General features: G+C 43.0%; 1 protein-coding gene across 2 annotated transcripts in view; it reads right to left on the reverse strand.

Annotated features, from left to right (window-relative positions):
• Ctnnd2 (catenin delta 2) overlaps nt 1-24,345 on the reverse strand; it is a 716,561-nt gene that overhangs the window by 134,611 nt on the left and 557,605 nt on the right. For both annotated transcript variants that reach the window (XM_048368208.1, XM_048368209.1), the window contains exon 12: nt 11,696-11,879. In XM_048368208.1, the coding sequence (XP_048224165.1) occupies nt 11,696-11,879 (184 nt within the window). The remainder of the gene's footprint in view (nt 1-11,695; nt 11,880-24,345) is intronic.

The raw sequence follows: 24,345 nt of genomic DNA on the forward strand, positions 1-24,345 counted from the left end.
CTCCAGTCGGTGCACCCTCCTTGCTGGTGCAGAGCTAATTAATGGGAATAATGACTCATCTGTACTGTTATGGAACAGTCTTGAAGGACATGAGATTAATCTGAAGTCTTGGAGCCTGTTACGTAGGAGACAGAGCCACTGACAGATGAATTCAGGGCACCAACAGAAAAAGCTGTGTCCCCACCGCCCGGTGCTGAAGTCTGCCAGGCCCTTCCTGAACCTCATGACGAAAAGTTGCTTCTTTTCCTAACCATCTTTCAGACACAAGAACATGAAACCTGGCTAGGGCTGCCTGTTGGCTCTTTTCTACTTGAGGAAAACTTTTTAATTGGTGCTTCTGGAAGCTTCTGTCAGCCCAGAAGAAGGACTTTCTGGTAAGAATTGAGCAAAAAATGAGCTTTACTTTCAGGAGAGCTTCCCAATTTGGTTTCTAGATGAGTAGCGTTTTCTGCAGAGATGACAATCCCAGCATACCCAGAAATGCAACTGGTGCCGGGGTGGGCAACGCTGCAGGTCACCCCACATGCCTCTGGGAAGCCCCTGTGCCCCGTGCCCCCCCCCACACCCCAAGCTCCAAGAAACAATGTGGAGAGAGCCAGGGAGTCAGACTCCCCAGCGGTTTTCACCTCCAAAGAAGGCCGTTACTCCAAAGGGACTCACGCGGACCGCTCTACACGTACGTACCGACACCCAGCAAGGCCCTTAGACCAGGACAGAGAGCCCGGGAGAACGGAAGGGCCAGGCTTTCTCCTCTTTGAATCCAAATGTGCTTGGCCAATTAAGGAAAAAATGTCCTCGGTTACCCTGGGAAGAGCAGGAGGAACAACAGACTCAAGAGACATGGCTACAGTGCGGACTTTGAGCAACTCGCTCTTCTCTCTACGTTCTCAAGGTGGTGGCTAGGGACCGGGCGGCTGAATGGAGTACGTGTTGTGGTCAGCACTGCTTATAGTTCTCTTCTTCCAAGCAAATCGCCCTGGCAAGCTGAGGACCTTCATTTGGCATTCTAAGGGGCTCCGGGTCACAGACACAGAGCTCCTCGGGAAGGTGTGCCGATCTTCTCAAGTGTTTTGGCTTGATATGGAAGATGCTGACTTTAAAAAAATGAACATACTGTCACTTTAAAAAGAGGAGGGAGGAGTGGTGTGCAGATATATGTGTTAAAATACTGCAAATGCTAAGCAGGTAGGCGCGATGGGAAAAATGTTTGGTGAGCTCTTCCTTCTTCAATTTATGCTGAATAGACTCCTTTGCTTCTTCAGGGGACCTGGTCTTTCTGCAGTGTCATGTAATTTTGGTGACAGCAGGAAGAAAACTTATATTTTTAATATTTAGAAGTTATGAAGGATTTTAAGGATGGGCCACTATTTTACTTACTAAGCAGCTAACTTCCTGTAATTCAGTGTTCTGTAAGAATAAATATTAAACATCATGGCATAATAACTGAGAACCACTAACTAACGATCTTCACTGAATTTTTTAAAAGGAAGTAATTTGTACCTACTAACAGGAAGATCTGCATATTCATATTCTAATAGGAATAATGGTTGATTGCACAGACAATATAAAATTTAATATTTGTCCTTTTAATAGAAGCCAATATTTACAGCCAAATTATAAAATATATAATTTAAAACAAGCTTTACTTCAAGCCTGTAAATTTTCATAATTAAATAGATGAAAATTTGCAGAAATAAGTAGTAGGAACTTTAATATGGAAAAACATGATGAGGTAATTTATATTAATCATTTATAGTTAAGGTGAAATTATTAGATTCTCATTTTTCCAAGCTAAGGGAAACAACAACATAGCTTGTTGGAAGAAACACTCGACAGTGCTACTTCACGGCATCAAAACGCTGGGCAAATGCTGCACAATTATACTTAGTCCCTTTAGGGGTTAGAAAGGTCTTCTGAAATGATTGAAAAATAAAGCTGTTTGGGCTTTTCCTAATAGAAAAGATAAGAAAATAAAAAAAATTCCTTTAAAAAAAAGTGTAAAGAGAGAATGTATCAGAGGGAGCTGATTAGCCATGAAAATGTGTGTGTGCTTATTTCTAAAAAAAAATTGTTTTCTGGGTCATTAATCAGAAAAGCACCCAGCTTATACTGGTCCAGGGCAGCCAGGGGCGGGCCTTAGCCTGGTGTCTCAGACAGACTCATGTCAGTGATGTTACACATCGCCTCGCCAGCCGGTACCTACCACAGGGCTCTCCTACAGGACGGAGAGAACACAACTTTCAGTTGCTATGACTCCCTGATCGTGTGGATTTCATCAAGCACCTTCCTCATTGTAAGGGGTATCCTGTGCACTTACTCCAGAGAAAGAATATGCCGGAGAGGGTTAGACTTCTGTAGCCTCCATGAAATGGTGGCATGCTGATTACTTACTATAAACTGTCACTGGCTGAGGGGCCCTGACTGCTGTGTCCCCAAATCCATCACTCCATCTGCCTTCATGCTAAGGCTTCACTTACCATTTACGCCACCAGCCAGTAGCAGTGGAAAGATACTTGTTCCCAGAAGATATGGACTTCTTTAATGGATGACTGGGCTCCAGAACTCTCCACTGGTTTTAGAGAAGTCTGTTAAGAGTCTAAGGTACTGTCCTTCCTTCCTTCCTTCCTTCCTTCCTTCCTTCCTTCCTTCCTTCCTTCCTTCCTTCCTTCCTTCCTTCCTTCCTTCCTTCTCTTCTCCCTCCCCGTCTCTCTGCCTCCTGTCTCCCTCTGTTCCTTTTTTGTATGTTTTTTCCTTCTTCCCCTCTTTCCTGCTCCCTTCCACTCCCTTTTTCCTCCTTCCCTTCCTTTCTCCCTCTCTTTCTTGACTCCAGGAAGGAAAGGAAAGTGGCAACCTGCATGCAGGCCATTCTTTATCAGCTGATTTTCTGATCATGTCCACTTGGAAACAGACTAAAAGCTAACATTAGTATTTTGTGTAGATTGTAAAAAAAAATGGATCAAATGTGTTTCCTATAAGTCCACGTGACCTTGTTATGAGAATGCTTTAATTTATTAAAAATAATTTCCCAATGTAAGAACAGAGAGTGAAAGTGAATTATTACAGTTTTTCACTAGGCTGACGTATACCTCCGTAAAATCCACACTTCAGGTCCTAACCCTGTCACTCAGGAATATGACTGTATATATGAAGAGTCTTTAAAGACGTAATCAAACTATAGTATATGTGTATATTTATAGATTAAATTATATTCTGTACTGTAGTATAGTTAGAGCAACGGCCTTGTTGAAGACCAATCTGATTGATGTCATTATTATAAGAAAATGTGGGCAAAGATGCCCTGATATAAGACCATGTGAAGACTCAGGGCAAGGCAGCCAAGTCCACAGCCTGGGAGAGGGGCCTCAGAGAATCGAACCTGCGGACACCATGCTGTCAGACTTCTGGCTCCACAGCTGGGAGGGCATAAATCTCTGACCTTGAAACCATGCAGTGCATGGTACTATTGGTCAGGGCAGTCAAGTTCAAACAGCATCTCCCATGGATTGAGTTACCGGTAGGAGTGTTGGACCCCTTATTTCTGACCTCCCACCCTCCAACGGTGTTCCTCTCATCTCAGTAGACTGCCACCATGGGGGCACGACTCAGGAAAGCCACGTCATGGCACACCAGACACACAGGCCAGGAGGGGACAGCTGCTCCATGAGGGGCTTCCTTTGTGTTGGACGGAAAGGCATGGGAAGAGGAGAGTAACAGGGTTTCAGTGTGTGAGCACTTAGGCTGTCCTCTCTTCAAGATAAAGTCCTTTTTCTGTCTGGAAACGGAGCATGAATCCCTGATGCAGTCAACACAAGCTGTGTGTATAGTAGAGGCAGGGGTAAGGCCAGATCAGAGCTGCACACACCACATGTAAACATGATTCTTTAACAGGCTGGCATCGGTGGTTCAGTATTATAGTGCTAGTTACTTGGGAGGTGGGACTCAGCAGATTCACAGCTCCAGGCTAGCCTGGGCATAAACATTCCAGAGACTGCATCTTGACAGAAGAAGCTAGGTGGTGGTGCACAGGCCTGTCATCCAGCTGTAGTGGGAAGTGGAAAGAGGGCAAGGGTTGTCCAAACCAGTCCAGGAAAAACAAGACCCTGTTTAAAAAATAAGCAGAGGAAAACGGGCTGGAGGCAAGACTCCAAAACCTCCCTAGGCAGGGCACTGGTGGCTTATGCTGTAATCCTAGCTACTCAGGAGGCTGAAATTGGAAGATGATGGGCTGAAAACAGCGTAGGCAGAAAATTCTGTGAGCCACATATCTTCAATTAATTAAGAGAGTGCTAGCGTTGAGCAAAACAGTTCAGAGACAGAGCCCAGGCCCTAAGTTCAAGCCCCAGGACCGGCACAAAAATAAAAGAGAACAAAACAATCAAACAAACTTAGCAAGCTTGAAGCCCTGAGTTCAAACATACACTCTCTCTCTCTCTCTCTCTCTCTCTCTCTCTCTCTCTATATATATATATATATATATATATATATATGTATATATCAACCTTCTTTCAGGAAGATCCCTTCACATAAAGATAGCGATATTTTCCTCTTCTTGCCGGTGGCTAATATGCAAGCACAAATCAGTTGAGTAAATGTCCTGGGAACTTCCCAGTCACTGTATGTGACTGCTTGTTGCATTTCGTGACACATCTTCTCAAGGTCACTGCGGAATCAGTGGCTCTGTGGGACCAAGCACTCATCCATTATATGGGTTAAGATGACTAATTGAGGGTCTGAGTTTAATTATACTCACAAGCACAGGCACAGTGCAGTTCCTCTGACAGGCTTAATAGCGTTCTTGCACACACAAAGATAGATGGAAAAATTAGAGTTGTATATTGTTGTCCTTCAGGACAAGATGCCAAAGTGGGAACAGAATAATAAAAATAAATAAACCACTCGGCAGCCCTGGGAAATGAGCTGTGGAGGTTACAAAGCCAGACTTACAGCTAGAGATAAAGTCTTGAGAAAGATCCACGACTAAACTGAACCTGGCGGTGTGGGGCCGAGTCGTCTTCCTGAGCTACTTGCTAGATTAAAAGGAGAATCAGGAGGCTCCGTAAGGCTTTCCCTAGAGTTCACTCCGAAAGGACAATAATGGCCATGACAGACATCTTTAGGATATTGATTTGTGATATTTTAAGTGGAAACGCGGTCGCATTTCGCAGAAAAGCCCAAAGTGAGTCATTCTTGCACTTGGCTGCTGGAAGTAACTTCCAGAAAAGAAATTTTAAACCATTCAGCAAATTAGTTTAGGAATATAATGTATATCGATCAGTGCCAGCTTCTTCATTGTTCTTCCTCAGCTCTCTCTACCCTACCCTTTCCTTCGATTTTCTTTTTTTTTTTTTTTGCCAGTCCTGGGCCTTGAACTCAGGGCCTGAGCACTGTCCCTGGTTTCTTTTTGCTCAAGGCTAGCACTCTGCCACTTGAGCCACAGCGCCCCCTCTGGCCGTTTTCTGTATATGTGGTGCTGGGGAATCGAACCCAGGGCTTCATGGATATAAGGCAGGCGCTTTTGCCACTAGGCCATATTCCCAGCCCCTCCTTCGATTTTCTTAACTTCACATGCTATCCATTGAATTTTATGAGTTCATTTCCCCCACTTCCTCTCTTCATTCATCTACCCTGCTCCTCCCCCACCCCCAGCCCCACCCCTGCCTTTCCAGAACCCATTTCCTGGTAATCATTTTGTTGGACTGTTAGCCTTTCTAAGGCATGACATCATTTGAAACATTGTTTGAAAACACCATATCTCAGTTTATACACTTGTGCACACTTGCATACAAGCCCCAAATGTTTACTTGTACACTTATAAATTAATTCTAGCTTCCACATAGAAGAAAGAAAATTCATCTTTTGTCTCTCTGGACTGACTTACTTCACTGAACGTGATTTTTTTTTCAGGTCTATCCCTTTCTTTATAAATGATGTCATATTCTTCCACGTGGTTGAGTAAAATTCCATTGTGTATATATACCAAGAAATGGTGCTTTCGTCATGTTCCATTCCTTGTGTGGAACTAGAATGGCGTCTGACCGCCCTTAATGGTAGATGAATTCAAGCCAGATGTGGGAAGCTGGCTCAGCATCAGGAGGGGCAGTGAAGTCAGCTCCCAGGTGAGCAGAGCAGGACTTACGTCTACGTACAGGGGACCCTCACTTGACAATGCAGTTACAGCGGTGCTTTCCGAGGCCAGCCCCGAACAGGTGCTGGTCTATGGGGGGAATGGCCTTTGGGTTGTTGGGGACAGGCAGCCTGTCGCAAGTTATTTACTACGCGTCTTCCTTACCCAGTGTCCTCAGATGGCACTCTGGCTTTGCAGCTCCCTGTCAGCCTCTCACCAGGGTGACTGCTTTCATTTTCCGGGGCTGCCACAAAAGGAATTACGAAATGTGTGGCTGAAAACGATAGAAATGGATTTTCTCACTGTTCGGGAGGCTACAAGTCTGCCGTGGAGGCATCCGCAGAGTCAGCAGGGCTGTGCTCACCCTTTCCCAGCAGCCCCCTCGTTCGTGGTTGGCAGCTGTATCACTCCCAGGTCTGACTGTGTTGGTGGGGTCTTCCCTGTGTAGCTCTTGACATTTTCTCTTCTTACAAGAACATTATTCATTGGCATTAGGGCCCGCCCTAAATCCAGGATGACTTGATCTTAACTAATCATAACTCCAACGATGTTATTTCCAGTTAAGGTCCCCTTCAGAGGTAACAAGTGGGCATGGATTAAGGCCACACTCAGAGGTAATGGGTGAAGGTGACTTTTGAGGGGGTGCTTTTATAATACAGTCCAATCAATCTGACTCCTCCCATCGGTCTCTTTAGGTTGTCAGCTCTTAATGCGGTATTTTCAGTTGAAAGTGAAGGAAGCATTGGCCAAAGGTTAAGAAATGAACATGATGACACAGGGTATACCAAAACAGTCTCAAGAACAAAACTGAATTTATTTAAAGGACTGAATAGGTAGATGTAGGCTATCTGTCATTTTAGTTACCAAGAAGGAAAAGACTAATGAATAACACTCAGACTAACATTCTCAACATTCCTAGCGTTTTGACACATTTATTTTAGATCATATTTTAACTGACTTCTAATTAAGAACATAGCTTAAATGTGACAGAACTGGAGTGAAATATTTGGGGAGAAAAGAGAAGAAGGAAAGGAGAGCATGAGGGTGTGAGCAGGGAAGAGGAGACAGAGGAGGAAGAAGGGGCGGGGCAGGAAGGGGCAGGAGAGTGCAAGACAGAGTTTAGACATAGAATCCTTCCCTGTTCTAGGTCCTGATGGTCCACAGCTCAGACATCCACTGTCCTGTCCTACAGTCTAAATCCCAGCATCCTTCGCAACTGGCTCAGCCAACAAAAGAGATACCTCCTCTCCCCATTTCTATCCTCTTTCCTCAGTGACAGATAGATATTTCAGGAACAAATAGATAGATGTGATTGAGAAGAATTCCATTTCCTACACCAAAGTGAATTTTAAATGGAAAAGGACTAAGGGCATTAACTTTTCATTTCCTATTTCACATGTGCTTAACTTTTGACTATGTCAACATGCTCTGATTCTTCTCAGGAAGGTTTACTCTGCCTGCCTGGGGAAAGGCAATGCCCGGTCCCCATGAGCTCTGTCCCTCTCTGAGTCAGGGAGCCACCGTCAAAGCTCTACAATGTCCACTGCTGGAGGAAGCATGAAAGAAATGAAGAATCTCCTAAGACTGTGGAGTTTTCTAATGCCAGATTTTGGCTTCTAAAGCACAGGCTTCTTTTACTCAAATTTCTCTCTGCTGAATTTCAGGATATTTAAGAGCAGTGCAATTTGCATTTAGAAAATTGCTTTCCTTTTTGAAAAATAAAAAAAGAAGAATAGGAATAAGAAGAATAGTCATTTCTTAAATTCTAAATCTCAGCTTCTCATCCTGAAAGGAAACAAACAAGTCTGCATTCTGCCAAGAACAAATATCGAGAGTAATGATTTCCAGCGATACGACAAATTTACTTTTACCTACCATTTACTGCTTTTGCTGGACTGACAAGCCACAGTAATTTAGAAAATAGTCTCCTAGGAAAAGAGTCTATATTCTCTTTTCTACATATAATACTAAATATAATTATGGGAAGAACCTCAAAAATATGAGTTCATCTTAAAGTGATCAAGCAAAGAATGGGGAAATTTCAATATTGGAAAACAATCAACATTATCATCTAGGACATTTTTTAAGTTAGAGTCTTATGTCTAAAGAAATGGCATCCACAGCTCTGTCTAAATAAAGATTTAAGGTGGGACTAAGCAACTTTGGACTTTGTTCAAGTCATCTGACTACTCCATTCGTAAGTGCCATCTCAGTTTGCTTGTGTTGTTGTTGTAATAACAAAATATTTGGTTCTTGGTAGTTGATTCAGAAAAGAGGACTGCTGTCAAAACAGATGGGCAGTGCCATCTATTTGTCCTCTGGTGAAGGCATCATGACAGATGGTCAATGGGAGTGGTCACATGGAAAGAACAAGAAGGAGCTAGATGGACGGATTCAGAGGCCAGGATGCCTATTGGTGCAAAACAATCTCAAGGGAGCCATCCAGGGCCCCGGCTGGAGGCAAAGTCCTGTGAATCAAAGTTCCCCATCAGACTTCACCACTTAAAGGTGCCCTCTTCTCTTCACATCACCACAGACAGTTCCCAGCCCATGAAATGTGGGGACATAGATCACATCCAAACTACAGGAAGGCCTTAGGAAAGGCTGTTGGGAAAAGAGGGGAGGGGAAGACAACTTTAAAGGCAAATGAACAACATCAACCGAGTGGCAAACACTCAGTAAATGTCAAGAAGCAAGGGGAAGGATCCACATGAGGCAGAAGAGGCTTTCTCCTTCTCAGTCGGTTTGGGTATTGCTCTGTGTGTGTGTGTGTGTGTGTGTGTGTGTGTGCGCGCGCACGTGCGTGCACACGCACACTGCTTCCATGGAAGGAGCTCTGCCCTGATCTCCAATCCCAGATTTCCTCCTGTCCAACCCCAGTCGCAGGATTCTCGTGGCAGAGGTGTTACGCCAGGGCTCATCCCGGGGTTCCGCTTCCTCAGGGGACGGAGTGGGGAAGGGCAGAAGCTACGGTGTGGTCTTTTGCCTTCTACCCTTGGTTGACGATTCTCAGTCAACAAATGCTACCAGGACAAAGGTGCTCAAAGGCAGAAGCAAGACAGAAGTAGTTCCTAAAGAAATTGCTAAAGATATGTGAATGAAAATGTAGGAGTCACTGAACACACCGAGAATGGAAGTGAACTCATAAACTAAAGCGTAAAATCTTCAATCACGACGTAGGCACATGTGGCTCAGGGTATCGTTGGGAGAAAAAAAATGAAGGTCTCGGGATTGTGCATTCCTTGAGTGTTTAATTCCCAGATCCGTTTCCGGCATTTTCAGGCCTGTTTAATTCCTATCCCAGTGGGCTGGACTGTGCATATCAATGTGAAATGATCATAAATATATTCAGAGAAGGAAGGAGGACTTGTCTTTCCTTCTATGAAAAGGCAGAAGGTGAATGAATGAAAGAAGTTCACGTTTCATTTGCTAGTGGAGGTTTGCTTTGTCACTCACATGATAAACACAGAAAGGCGGGAAGTCACTCGCCCCAGCTGGGCCTTGGCTGACCATGAATTCTTTCTCAAGTCGATGTCTTATTTCAGTTTTTGCTTCCTGAGCTGCAGGTAGCTCCAGCCAGCATCACTAGATCACGAGCAATGGTGGAGTTGGTCTGTGGGTGAGTAGAGAAGGCTGGGCGGGGGTCACCCTGCTCTGACCTCATCTCGCTCTACTTCCCACCCCAGCCAGAGGACTGAGGAAGGGGACCAGGACAGACACCGGTTCAGCTCAACATCCATGATGCTGAATCTCTGCACAGAACGGTTACGCTCCATGTCCTGAGGGCAAACCTCAAGAGCGATTCATAGAGAATTTCCTCTGACAAGCTGCCCGGGTCGTCTCTGCTGTCCAATTGACTCCGAGGCGTGGCTGCCATAGGCGTTTTGTTAGAAAAGATGACGGGCTTTGCAGGCAGAGGATACTAAGATGGGGGAAAATCGCTTACAGTAGATGCAAATAACTTCAGTAAACAAATCAGGCAGCAAGAATCAGAGGCGCCTACAGGTTTCTTGCTTGAGAAGAGTTATGCTCTGGTGGGGAGAGGTTTCCGCAGGATAACAGAATTTAAGAAGTCATAAAATGGATGCTGCACGATGGTCGTTTGGAGACCTATAAATTTGGCTTATGGTACAGATGGTCCAGAGAAATTAGGTAAAAAGTTTATTATTTTGTGACCTGGAGGAACAGCACAATTCAGTGCCTTCCCGTCTCTCCCGTGGATGCGTGCAGAGACCCGCGGGGGCCGGTCCTCTAGCCCACCCTGGCCACACACACGTTCCTGCCCTCGCAAGTGCCCTTCTTAAGACCCGAGGCTGAGAACGTTGCCATGAATATTCATCAGATCATTATTATTAATATCACTGAGGTGATTTTGGTTATTCTCCACAGTGACTCATTTTTATACCTAGAAACTAATCAACCATGAGAGACATGGCAACTTTGAGTGAGCCTACTGAAAGCAATTCTGGGTATTTAAGCTTTGAAATATACATGACTTGACGAGACATTTTAAATAAACCCCTTTTGACCCCCAATGTTGCGCGTGCTTCATCTAGTAGATATTTCCACAATAAAATGTCCTTGGGAGCACAGGCCCTAGAGAACGCTATTTTGATTATTACTCTCTTTCTGAAGAGTAAAAATTAAACAAGTCATAAAGATGATTCGATTCTCACTAGACTTCCTTCTAAGAGATGGTTCTTGTAAAATGCATTAGGAAAGAGCTACCATTTATTTACCACTTGTATTATTAAAAAAATATTTAAGACACAACAAGCCTTGCTGAAGACGCACTTCAAAGAAATTATAGACTCTTGCAGTCACACGGAGAATTAATAAAAAAAAACACAATAAAAGTAGTAAGTAGTGTTAGCTGGCTATATCTCTACATGCATGTTAGAGTTTCTCCCCAAAGCAACTAAGCTACCGGCTGCTAATTTTTTTCAAGTGATCTTTAAGCAGTTATATAAAGGGGTTTCAATTCAGCATGTTAGTTTAGGAGTGCAATCCAACTTGATCGATGTCATCTCTTCCATCACTCTCTCTCATCTCTCCTAACCCAGTCTCTCTGTTCAAGTTGCCTGGTTCCAGTGCACACACATTCATTGACTATTAAGGCGATGTGCCCACCCCTCCTTTCTCCATTCACCTGCCTTCCCTCTCCTTGACCTCACTCTACCTCCTGAGAGGTTTCAGCTCCCTCCACTTAACTATTTTCTGTGTGTCACATCACACCAAATCACTACCAACTGCTCTTTTCACTGAAAGAAAGTGACTTTTGCCAGTGGATTTTTGTTTTGCCCTAGACCTAAGAAATCATGTGAAATAAGTAGACACTGGTGAAGGTATCAGGCGGTGGAGGATGCCCATCGCTCAGCAGGACGTCACTAGAAATGTTCCACCGAACTTCTTACACCCGATGACTCCTCGAATATCAGAGTTGAGTTAATAAACACAACATTAATCTTCGCAGGCCAGTGAGATCCTTTAGAAAACCACAAGGAAAGAATCCCAGGAAGAAAGAGCCCCAGGGCGAGGACGGGGAGAGGAGGCCGCGGGGCGCGGACTGACCTTAGGCACCCAGTGGCATTGCGCAGCACCTGTGATGAATGCAGTTGTATTTTCCGGTCATCCTGGAGAGGGGAGTTCTCCCAGCCCGAGTGGGGGATGATCACCGCGTTGGTCAGCACTGCCAGCGCATCCTGGATGATGGGCATTTTGAGTGCGTCACAGGATGACAGGTTCCAGAGGACTCCTGCAAGAAACACACAAAGGAGACTGTTGGATGGCCACCGCTTCCTTTCCATCTCCAACTATTTGCCCTTACTGGAGTTAAGGGCGAGGGCAGAAAGTAGGAAGGCCATGAGGGAGCTTGAGTCCTACTGCTTTCACTTGAGACCTTCCGTAACACACGATTGTGCTGTGAAAGTCTAATGAGTGAGCAAAGGAACGGTGCCACGACCATCTCTCTGCACTGAAACCACGGTAGAGAGAGCTCATTGGATTCACTGGATTGGAAGCTACTTACCAGGTTTCGTGGTGTGTGTGCGTGTGTGTATGTGTGTGTGTGTGAGTGTGTGCACATGCTAGCTGTGACGCCTGAATTCATGGCCTCCCATTCTCACTTGGCTTTTTCGTTCAAGGTGGGCACTCTTCTACTTGAGCCAAACCTATTTTGCTATCTGTTTGCTGGGTAACTGGAGCTAAGAGGCTCACAAACTCTAGTGTCCTGGCTGACTTCAAACTGTGATTCTCAGACCTCAGCCTCTTGAGTAGCTAGGCTGACAGATATGAGCCACTGCAGCCTGGCTGAATTTCTGTTTCTTTAAGATGCTATGCAGTACGAATACAACAGGCTCACATTTTAGCCAAGGTCAAAGGGCCTTTCCCAAGGACTTCAGTCTGCCTGTGTGGGCTACTGCTCCACACGCCTCTCACCAACTCCCCTGATCAGACTCTGACTCCAGCCTCAGACCTGGCGGCAGAGGCTTCTGAAGCAACGTACACACATCAATGGCGCTGGCACTGTTTCTCTGAGAGCAACGGGGCTCACAAAGGGAACAGAGCAATGTGGGAGGCACACTTGTAATGGATGAGGTGCGACGGTAATTCATGCAGACAGAGCAAAAGCAAAAATTGTGGACACATGTATTTGTGTTAGGCTTTTTTCTTTTCTTTTGGTTGTGGGGCTTACACTCTGGGCCTGTGCACTGTCCCTGAGCTCTTCAGCTCAAGCCTGGCACTCCACCACTTTGAGTGACAGCACCATTTCCAGTTTTCTGTTGGTAAATGGGAGATAAGTCTCATGGACTTTCCTGCCCAGGCTGGCTTTGAACCCTGGTCCTTGTATCTCAGCCTCCTGAATAGCTAGGATTACAGGTGTGAGCCACTGGCACCTGGCATGTTTTAGGCTTGTTAATAAACATTTTATAAACACGTCTCACTCTAGAAAAGGTCATAGGTACTGCATCTATACTATACTGTCATTTAAAAATAATTGTAAAGTAATCATCATGTTTTTCCTAATTGAAAGCCTTTGTATTCCTTCCACATTAATGAGGGCCATACACAGATACTAGGAATAAAGTTCTTCATTTAGCTTCAGAAAACTGACTTCTAGCTTATTTAACAAGCTTTCGATCTATTTTAACCAACTGAAATTTTGTTTCATATACTGTGTGATAAATAAAATAAGTGGAACACACTTCCTTAATTTTTTCATTAGTTCCCTAATTTGCACAGAGTGAACTAAACAAAGGCATTCATAATACAATTCAGATTGCTAATAATAAATATCTAACAGTGACTATAAAGTTCTATAAAACGCGACTTTGGAGATAAACTCTTCAGCTCTCTTTTGGAGTAACATTTATGAAGAATTTTATTTGAGTGCAATAAACATAAAAATGCTGGTGCCTATTATATATAAATTTAGCCTTTCATGCAGAGTTAACCTGAGGGTAAACCTACTCTGTTTGTTTTTACAGATAAAGTTTTATTGGAACACAGCCATACCTGTTCATTCATATATTTTCTGTGTCTGCTTCTATCCACAAAGGAAGATTTGATTGTTTGAGATAGTCTGTATGCTCCAAGAAGTCTAAACAATTTGCTCTCTGGCCCTTGATAGAGGTTTACCCAGCTGTCCTCAGTACTGGCCATTTTCCATGTATTTTGTGTAAATGTTTGTATTTAGAAGTCTAAAATGAGCATGCAAATACACTCAGTGGCACAATAAGGTGTTCAAAGTATATTCTGATTTGTAGTTGATTGGCAATGATAGGAAAATTAAACATATATTTATCTACTAGGTGCTAGTGGCTTCTGTCTATAATCTTAGCTACAGAGCAGACTGAAATCTAAGGAAGGCGGTTCAAAGTCAGCTCTGGTAGGAAGCATGTGACACTCTTACTTCCCATTAACCAGCAAAAAACAGGAACTGGAGTTGTGGCTGAGGTGGTAACGTGCCAGTATTGAGTACAAAATGCCAACCAGGAATGTGAGACTCTGAGATCAAGCCCTAGCACCAGTACATAATATACAAAAGATAGATTTATCTTCTTAAAATATAATATAGCAAAGTTAAGTGTTTATTCATCTCGGGAGACATGTGTTACTAGTTTGGGGGTGGGGTGGGTGCTAATCCAGGGGATTTAATTCAGAGCCTGAGTACTGTCCCTGAGCTTTATTGCCCAAAGCTAGGGATTTACCACTTGAGATACAGTTCCACTTCCAGGTTCCTGGTAATTAAATGGAGGTGAGAATCTCATGAATTTTCCTGCCTGGTGGGCTGGCTTTAAACCTGATCCTCAGATTGCAGTCTCTAGAGTAGCTAGGATTACAGGCATGTGTCACAGGTGACAGACTACTTGACTAAATTTTCATTTAAATGGCCAAAATATTTATACTCATTCATTTGAGTCCTATAAAAACATTCTTTAGTATAGCAAAAATAATTGATCTTTCCATTAATAAAGCATATAATATATAAATTAGTTCTGGTTATTAAAACTGTGTTATTATTTTACGGAGTTGTACAAAGGGGCTACAATTTTATAAGTCAGGTTGTAAGTACAATGCTTTTTGGGCAATGTCACCCCTTCACTTTCCCATATTCTCCTCCCATTCCTACCCACAAGTCACACAGTTTATGTTTTACATTGTGCATATTGAATACAATAAAAAGGCTTAAGATAATACATTTTACATCATAGAAAGTATTTTCTAGCTTGCATCAGGATAACTTTTTTTTTTTTTTTTGGCAGTCCTGGGGCTTGGTCTCAGGGCCTGAGCACTGTCCCTGGCTTCTTCTTGCTCAAGGCTAGCACTCTGCTACTTGAGCCACAGCGCCACTTCTGGCCATCTTCTGCATATGTGGTGCTGGGGAATTGAACCCAGGGCCTCATGTATACGAGGCAAGCACTCTTGCCACTAGGCCATATCCCCAGCCCCACATCAGGATAACTTTGAAGAATATCATGTTAACATATTTCTGTGTGTTCTGAGTATTTTGTATAGAAGCAAAACATGAGTTCTTTTATTTCTGAATCCTGATTTTTCATAATCAAATGCTGATTTGAAAATAATAGTATGCAAAAATTGGTGTTTGAAAATCACTGTTTTAAAATATGAGTACGATGCTTTAATGAGAGGTGCATGAATTGCAATGGAATCGTTTTACATACAATTAACTTAAAGAATACAAAGTTATTCTAGATAACAAAACAATTTTTGTTGTTCTGTACAAACCGAAAAGAGGGCGAGAAAGGAAGAGATGAAAACCAAAGGAAAACAAAATGACTAATCTAACATTGGACAGGTGGTGAGAGGAAGGAAAGACGCCTCTTTACTGGGAGTCAGTCTCCCTCACTGTCCCCGGTGAACTCTAAATTAATAATGAGAATTAACTATGTGGTGTTTGCCTCACTGTTCAGAGCATGGAGAGAAGCTATTGAGTGGGCTCACATGCACGCCAGCTTTCATTCATCCAGTGCGTGTGCGTGTGTGTGTGTGTGAGAGAGAGACAGACAGACAGACAGACAGACAGAGATCTAATGCACGTACCACAGCCCGTGACCCTATCTCTGTTCTTTCTCAATTCACCTGCAGCTCTCAGTGTTTCTGGAGCTACTAGCAGTGTAATGACAGTGTCCTTACCTCCTGACGAGGAGTTGGAAAAATGGGAAGAACCTGGTGGAATTCTTCTTCGGGAAATCTGGCCAAGCACTTGAGGGGAAAACTTCAAAATCTGAGTCCGGGGAGATTATTTTCACACAAAGACACTCTTGAAGGCCAAACCAGTAGTTTCTGGGGACAGCACTGAGAAGTAGCTGGGAAGCCTGCATCTGTTTCCTCCCTCACCCCTCTCCATCTCACACACTCACGGATGGGGCCCACGGGGCTGCACCCCTGCTGAAGGTCAGGGGGGAATGTGTTTCTTTCTCTTGTCAAGCTTCTGGGGGCTGCCTGCCCCCCAGGACTCGAAGTCCGGCAGCCCTCTGTCCTCGACTGCTGTCACGTATCCTGAAATTCCAGTCTCCTCGTCAACCTTGACACTGTGCATCCAGCGAGTCAACCCTGGATTCGGAATCGGATTCCCTAATCCTAGTCACACCTGGTCATACCATGTGGGATGACACTTAGAGGCTCTGGGAATGAGGACATGGAGTCTTTGGGGAAACCATTTTTCACTCCAACACAAATTACCTTAAAGTATTATGATGATCATTTCCCCATGAACTGTAGATTTCCTTATCCATTTAGTTATTCTACCCACACATATTAAAGACCTACTGTGTGCCGGGTTCTCTTTGAGGCAGTAGATTTATCAGTGAGCCCAACAGAAGCTCCGTCGCTTTGCACTTTCCGCCACAATAGTCACACCTGTTACAGGGGCCTTAATTCGGCTGGGCCACGCAGCTTGTTTGCACACAGGCCCTTCTGACTTGCTGGTGCCTCATTCAACAACACTCTTCCCCAGACCTTCTGCCATCCACATGGCTCCTGAACTATGTTACACTCAGAAAAGCTTTTCTGGATCCATCTAAACTACGTTCCCTGACATTGGCTGTCAGCTCTCCTGTTTTAATTTTCCGCAGAGACCTTTAGGGCCAATTCAGATTGTTCATTATTGGTTCCTTTTTGTCATTACTCATTGCTCCTTCCCAGTGCAAGGTCTCAGCATCGAGAGGGCAATGGGCACAGAAAAACTCAGCACCCAGCACCTGCAGTTCACAGAATATTCTCTGATACTCCATGAAATGCTTATCACGTCGGTACTGCATAAAACCAGGAATTAACTTTGTGGTGGAATGCCACAACCTCAAAGCATTGAGCACTTTTTACTAAGTGTTACAGGGAAGTGAGATGGTATAATGACTTGGCAGAATAAAAAGAATATGCAAGTTGTCCTTTTACTAATAAGAAACACAAGTAAGAATGTAAAAAATGCTACTTACCTGGTATGCTGTACCTTTACACAAATTCTACTTGTAGCTAAGGTGGGAAACTGACACCACTGAGAAACATTAATCCATTAACCCCTAAACAGTTGATCTCTAGTATTTTGCTTGGTTAATTTCTTTGTATTAACTGCAATAATTCTAGATTAGCAAAGGCAATACTAAACTATCAATGAGTAGAAAACTAAGGAGTAAGCTCAATTTACCATGGTATTTAGCATCTGTAACAAGCTACTCATTCTTACTTTAAGGTGGCATAAAAATGTTTTAGTATGGAGGTTGATGGTCATTAGCAAATTTTAATTTACCCAATGAAGATATGCTAATTTCTTTCAGATTATAATCTGCAATAAAATTGCTTTATAGTATCTTTCCTTTAATTATGAGTTCAATAGCTTCCCTTTATCAGCATAAAATTATTCCTCTTCCAAATATAATTTTGACAGCAAGTTTAGTTGAAAAGACACTTAAATAACTAATTATGTATACTAAATATATTTAAAGATAGTTTATTTTTATTTCAGACATAGGATGGCTCTTTTCCTTGAGACTATCCATATTCATGAGCGGTAATTGGTTTATTAAAATTTCTTTAATAAAATCTTAATTACTTTCATTTGAACCTTTATTTTGTCTTAATAGAGGGTAACTATAGTTTCTTTTCCCTGAAAGAGATGAAGACTATCTTAGTTTTTTAAAAAAAAGATGAACAAAAATACATTAATAATAGCAAGTCTTAAATTATAGTGAAATCAGACATTGCTCGGTGCTTTGCAAGATTTTCTTACAGTCCCTATTTGCTTTTAGATACTTCTTTTCTGGTCTTTTATCTAAAGTGCAAGCTCCAACAAAGGGATTTGCAAATCAAAGTCCAAAGGATGATTAGGCTTACTTCATTTAAAATAAATATTTTAAAATTTTTATTTAAAATCATTGATTAGTGATTGATAATATGACATGATTACTTTTTAAAATTAGTAATATATTTATAAGAATTTATTTTAAGCAAGTGTATCATTTATCTAATGCAAGAGTGAACGTGTTTGTACTTGGGGAAAGGGAGAGGAAAAAGATAAATGGAGGCAAAGTCACTAAGTCAGGAGTTAGGCCTCACTGTGGGCACAAAAACAGGGACAAGGACACACACACACACACACACACACACACACAGCCCTCACATTACCTTGGGAAGTAAACGCCCTTCAGCTAGGACTGTGTTTGGGGAGTGTCTTGAGAGCTCTGCCAGGTAGAAAACATTCATTCACAACATGCAGGCAGAGTTTGTATAAACAGAGCATTTACCTTGACTCTGTGTTAATACAGTTTACTGAAATGTCATTTTCCTCATGGGTAATTCCTTCAGTCAATACCACCCCCTCAAACTTCCTTTTAGAGTCCCAGGGTTTGATCACCCAGAACCAATAGCCTCCTTGTTTCTACCCTCCACACTGGGAGGCATGAACGCAGTGTCCTCGCAGAGGGATCTGGGTAGAATGGATGCTCTTTGATTTCAACTCACTGAGTCCTTCTTAACTAAGGATCTCACACAGCAAGCATGGAGATGAAGAAAGTTACTGGGCTTAAAGTTGTGGAGGAGAGAGAGAAGACTGCGTTATCCCTCACATTGTAGATTTTCATTTGACTCTTGCCATACGGCTGGCCACTGGTCCAAATACAGAACTGCTTTTAAACAATCACATGCAAGGCTGAAATAGAAGCAGAATTATGCAATGTGTGTGTGTGTGTGTGTGTTTAACTGCACAATGAGTAAAAAGTGAATTGTTCTTTGCACTTGAAAGTAATTCAGACCTTTGTTTTTACACAGTAGGCAGATTCTGGTTTAAGCTGACTAAATCTCCCTGCTTCCCGTGAGATATTTTAATTGCTGAAGTTCTAAAGCAACTTTGTGGAAAGACGCAGCCATTGATATTGAAACTGCCTTGTTCTAAAGCCAAAACGGATTCACCAACATGCAAATTTTGGCACTTCTAGTATCTATTCAAGTTTGGAGCCAAGTGGCATAAGATGAACTTTAGCAAGAGGCCCATAGTGAATGAAATTTCTGATTACTTTGTTAGAAAGTACTCTTCAATGTTGTCTTCATAGCCTGAATTAATTTAACGAAAGTTTTCTTTTTGTGTCAGGACTGGGGCTTGAATTCAGGGCTTGAATGTGATCCCTGAGCTATTTTGCTTAAGGCTGATGCTGTACCATTTGAGCCACAGCTCTATTTCCCACTTTTTAGTGGTTAATTGGAGGTAAGAGTTTCATGGAATGTCCTGCCTGGGCTGGCTTCAAACCTTGTTCCTCACACCTCAGCCTCCTGGGTAGCTGGGATTACAATGGTGCCTGTCTAGTTGTAATTTTTTTTTAATTATTTCACTTGAATCCAATTTGGATGTTAATAACTGGTAGCAGCCATCTGTGAAAGTCATAAATTCATGTGTAATCCCAGCATTTCATAAACAAGCCACAGAATTTCATATTTCTCAAATCCTAAAGTGTTAGGAGGCTTCAATCAGCTTTGCTTAAACTATCACCTTCCTTCATAACCTTGGGTCAGCCACAATTCTGGCAAAATGTCATCTAAGCACCCTGAATTTCTATCATCTTTGGAAAGTGTTTGGGAGACTTTTCTTCAGTTACTGCAAATATTTTGTCCTTTTTCCAACTATTTTTGTATCCATACATTCACCAATAGATTCCTATGTGATGTCTTACACGCTGGCTGTGTTTGTTGGTAGTTTCAGGCCTTCAAATGGCAAGAAGGACAGAAAATCACTTACGCTTTTCCTTTTCATAGTGGCATGCTAGAGGGAGAGAGAGGCAGAGAGAAAATGAAGAGGAGCAGAGAAGCAGACTGGAGGAGACAGAGGATGAGGGAACAGGAGGAAGAAGAAGAGCTCAATTTAAAGACAACATTCTTATTGTCAAAAGTCACGATCATCTCAATCCCCATTTGACACTGGGACAGGAATACTCTGCCATCCTTATGTTGGACAAAGCTAAGGCTGGTATAAAACAACCTAACTCTGTGCTCCAGGAAACCCTTGCCTATGAACTAACAAGGGAGCTTAGGAACTAAATAGCTGTCTCTCAAGAGTAAGAGTTCCCAGAGATCCTGTGTCAAGACCCTCACTCAGTAACTGACCACTGACCGCACTGTGTCCCATCACAGTGTAATACCCACCTTAAAACCCTCCAGCAGGAGTCCTATCCACACCTTTGCAAATTCATCCTCTTGACACTATTTCTTTTAGGATACAGACCAGAAACAGTACAGCTCTAAGTCTAATAAACTTAGCTTTGTTGTCCAACAGCCTTTTCCCATTAGTCTTTGGGACAGTTGACAAAGCATACCAATGACTGGAAGCAGGTGGGTAGATAACTTGTTAAACACAGAGCTTGGTGACTTCCGGAATGTGCAGGCGATCGAGCCACTAACCATAGAGTCTAGGCTGTGTTAATTGTGTTGTATGTGGGGATTCATGCTAACTCTCAATGGATTACTTTTGACACACGAGGAAACTGAGAGAAGTTGAGTCTCTTGCCCAAAGGCATCCAACTTGTAGGTGAAAATGAAGGTCAGATAAGAGATTGTGATTCATATGAGCAATCAGACAAATGTCAGGCACATCAATTTGCTATTTGAAATGGAGGGAGGAGATGGGGGTCTGCCGTCCTCTGAAGCAGAAGGCATGGACACAAGAGAACGCTCTGCTTTTCATCTCTTGCCAGTTTCTGCTTAGCCTCAGGTCATGAAACTTGAGAAATTTCAAGAAGTCATTTGAGTTCATGAAATGAGGAACATTCAGGTTTGAAATGCTTTTACAAATAATTTTTCTTGAAAATATCTAATTATCCCTTTGTCTACTAAAAATGAAACTAAAATGACACCACACACACACACACACCCCTCCACTTATAACCTTCTGGGGGTCGGGGGAACCTGAACAAACACAAGATTGTATGAGAAATAACATTGAAACAAAACCCTGCCTCCACTACAGACCAAATTAATTTCAGAATTAGATTTTATTTTCAGATACAGTTGTGTCAAAATAAAAATACCTGTGATGGTTGTAAGCAGTCATTCACTGAGCCATTACTGTTTTATAATTCTGGCCGCAAACATAGGAGAAATGCACAGCTAGCGATTGCATCTTGCAGATTTATAACAAGAAGAATTTTACCAAAACCTCCCAAGGACAGGTAACAAAGTAGAAAGGCAGAGCTGGGATGTAAACACAGGCTACACTCCAAACTATACTTCCTCTTGAAGACACTCTTGGAGGTTATGCAGTGGAAAATATATGACAATGGATGAGTACATTGGTGCTCGACTATAATCTCTGCTAATCATCCTCAAAGTTTATAATTCTGATCATTTCTATAATCACAAATATGAGTCCCTCTTGCTATAAATACTCCTCCCAATCTGGTTTTCTTCCCTCTCAGAGTTTATAAGCTAATATTGACATCAGAAACACTTCCATTTTGCAGATACTTCCATTTCTTGTGCCCAAATTCTTATGGTTTTACATTTTTCGCAGATGATTTGTGAATACCTACAAAACTACCAAACAAGATATTGTTAGGCTCTTGGAGAGATCCTATAGTAAATGAAGCAGAGGCTACCTGAGGAGACAGACAAGTAAGGAAACTTGCCTAATGAGAAGTGCAACTTGCTCTCTAAGGTGTGTACAATAAAATCCGTGAACCCTTAGAGCCGGCAAGCCATGAAAATACAGGTAAGAAAAACTCTCCAGGAAAGGACTCATGGGACATTCCATGGTAGTGGCTCAGCTTGAGCTCACATTTGAGGGGTGATCAGGGTTAGTCAAAGAATGAGAGACAGACACATTCAGAAATAACAAAAGAGAATGCAAAGGCTTGCAGCCAATAATGGGTAATGGACAGTCATCTTAATGTCTATGGACCTAACTGTACATTAGATGTCAACTAAAATGCTGAGTAAAAAAGTACATTCCTCACTAATCAAAAAGCTACCTATCATTTGGGCAATCAGAACAGTAGTTATCTTCTTTGCCACGGGGCAATTAAGAAACTTGCTCAGTTTCTATCTTAGGAAATTCTAGTAAAAGCTTAGGGGTGGAGTGTTTGGTACCATTTTGTTGCTTAAGTAGCCCCAGTGAAGAACCACTGGAATTGCAGTTTATTTTATCTCAGTCTTGGTTAATTTAATGGAGTGCTTTAACTCCTCATGACCCAACGACTCCGTTCATTCATGTTTTTGTTCATTCATTTCTTTAGTCATCCACCAGAATATTCATTGGCTAACAGAACTGACTGAAGTCAACGAGAAGCTGTCTAGTAATTGATCTTATAGACATTCAGTGATGTTGGGGCATTTGTTTAGTAGGGGAGGGGTGCAGATGGGAGAAGACAAAAGAATTGACCTCAAGGAGCTCCAGTGGGGCAGACAGGATTGAGCACGAGACCGAAGCATGCTGGGCATAGTTCAAGACCAGAGGGCAGCTGGGAAGGGGGTACACAGGGCAGGATGCTTCTTGGAACTAGGACCCAGGACCTATCAAGACTGGGATATCAAAAGAGGTACAAGTGGATCTGACTCAGAGAACTTCCTACACGGGAAAGGAAAGGGAGGTGTGCAAAACAAGGTTGTTACACAGAAGGTGTGCCTCTCCATGTAGCTAGGTTTATTATTTTTTTAAGTAGGAATGAGTTCATGCTAGGTAGCTACTCTGTGTGTGGTACTCTAGGGAAATCCGTGTGCTTTGGTGTCTTGGAATCTAGGTTGGAAAATACTGTTGGAGCCATAGGATTTCCCGTCTACTGTACTTCAGTCCACGCCACTATGATGTCATCTGTCTACAATCTGGATTCATGTAGTTCTTCTAAACTATCCTGGGTCTTCACGAGAAGCCACACCCTCTCCTCCTTGGCTTACAGTGGGGTCCAATGAATGGAGGGAGCTGAGGGCAGCCAGAGGGCACGAAGGCAGGGCAGGGGGCAGTGCCGTTGTGGTTACAGTCCCTTCTCCATGGCTCCTAGTGTCTAAAGCCCTGGACACGCTGTCTCTTTCCAGCATGAGCCACTTAGCTGCCTGGCTGCCCTGGGGCCGTTCCTGAGCTCTGCTGGCACCTGCGGAAAGTCCCTCTCATTGAGATTCTCTGGAGAATTCCAGCACCTTTGATGTCCTGTTAGGACCCAGATGATAGCCACGAGGGTGGAGGCCTCCTCCACGAGGCCTTGGGAGGTTCTTCTGCAAGGGGGACATCATTAATCAGCCAACATCATGACTGGGTGTTTGTTTTCTAATGTCTCATCCCTTCCTGGTATATCAGTCACACTAAATATAGGATACATATTGGATAAGGAGAGGCTAAATTCCATTACCTAGCTTTAAGCTTTTGTAAAAAAAAAAAAAAACCAAAACATTTCTTTTTATCAAGATAAAATTTATACAACACACAATGATGTCAAGGTGTGCAAGCCCGAAATGTCGATCATATTCACAGTGATGGGCAGGCATCGCTTACATCTAGTTTTAAAATGTTCCCAACCACCATCTAACGCGACCGTGGGTTTATTAAGAGCACGCCGGAAGTGTGAAGCACATCAGGGGCTGCGACAGGTCGGAAGTGAGTGGAGCCGCCACACTGGACTCTTAGGTGAGCAGAGATGGAAGTGGTTGAGACCGAGACGTAGTTTGGATGTCCCACGGTGTAGCTGCTGGCTGGACTGGATGTGGGCAAGGACAGAAAGAAGACATTTGGGTCTTGGGCTCCGTGGGGAGGAAAGCAGGCGGAAGAAAGGATCTGGCATGGAACTGTGGGTTCCAGTTTGGTGCGTGTTTAATCTGAGAGGCCAATTAGATGTCCAGGGGTGCTCTCCAGAGGCAGCTGGAGAGACGAGTTGGAAGCGCAGTGCTAAAGATAGAAATGCACAATCCTCAGCATTTAGGTGGTATTTAAAAGGGCTGGATGAAGTCACAGAAATAGAGTTCAGTAACACCGCCAGCAGCTCAGGGGCCCTGTGTATGCCTACATTGAAGAGTGTGGTGGTGAAGGCAGAAGAAACACACTCTAATTTTTTTTTTAATTACAGAAACTAATGACTTTAGGATGGCTTGTACCACTTGAATCTCAGCTGACACCTCCTGTCAGTCGCTTGGATTTTTTTATTTTACTATCACAGGTAATTGAAAGCCCACGTGCTCCTACTGTGCATGTTCACCAAAAATGGCAGCTGTGTTTTCTCATCTCCAATAGTCTG

Source organism: Perognathus longimembris, chromosome 19 (assembly GCF_023159225.1).
Source record: "Perognathus longimembris pacificus isolate PPM17 chromosome 19, ASM2315922v1, whole genome shotgun sequence".
Taxonomy (NCBI): Eukaryota; Metazoa; Chordata; class Mammalia; order Rodentia; family Heteromyidae; genus Perognathus; species Perognathus longimembris.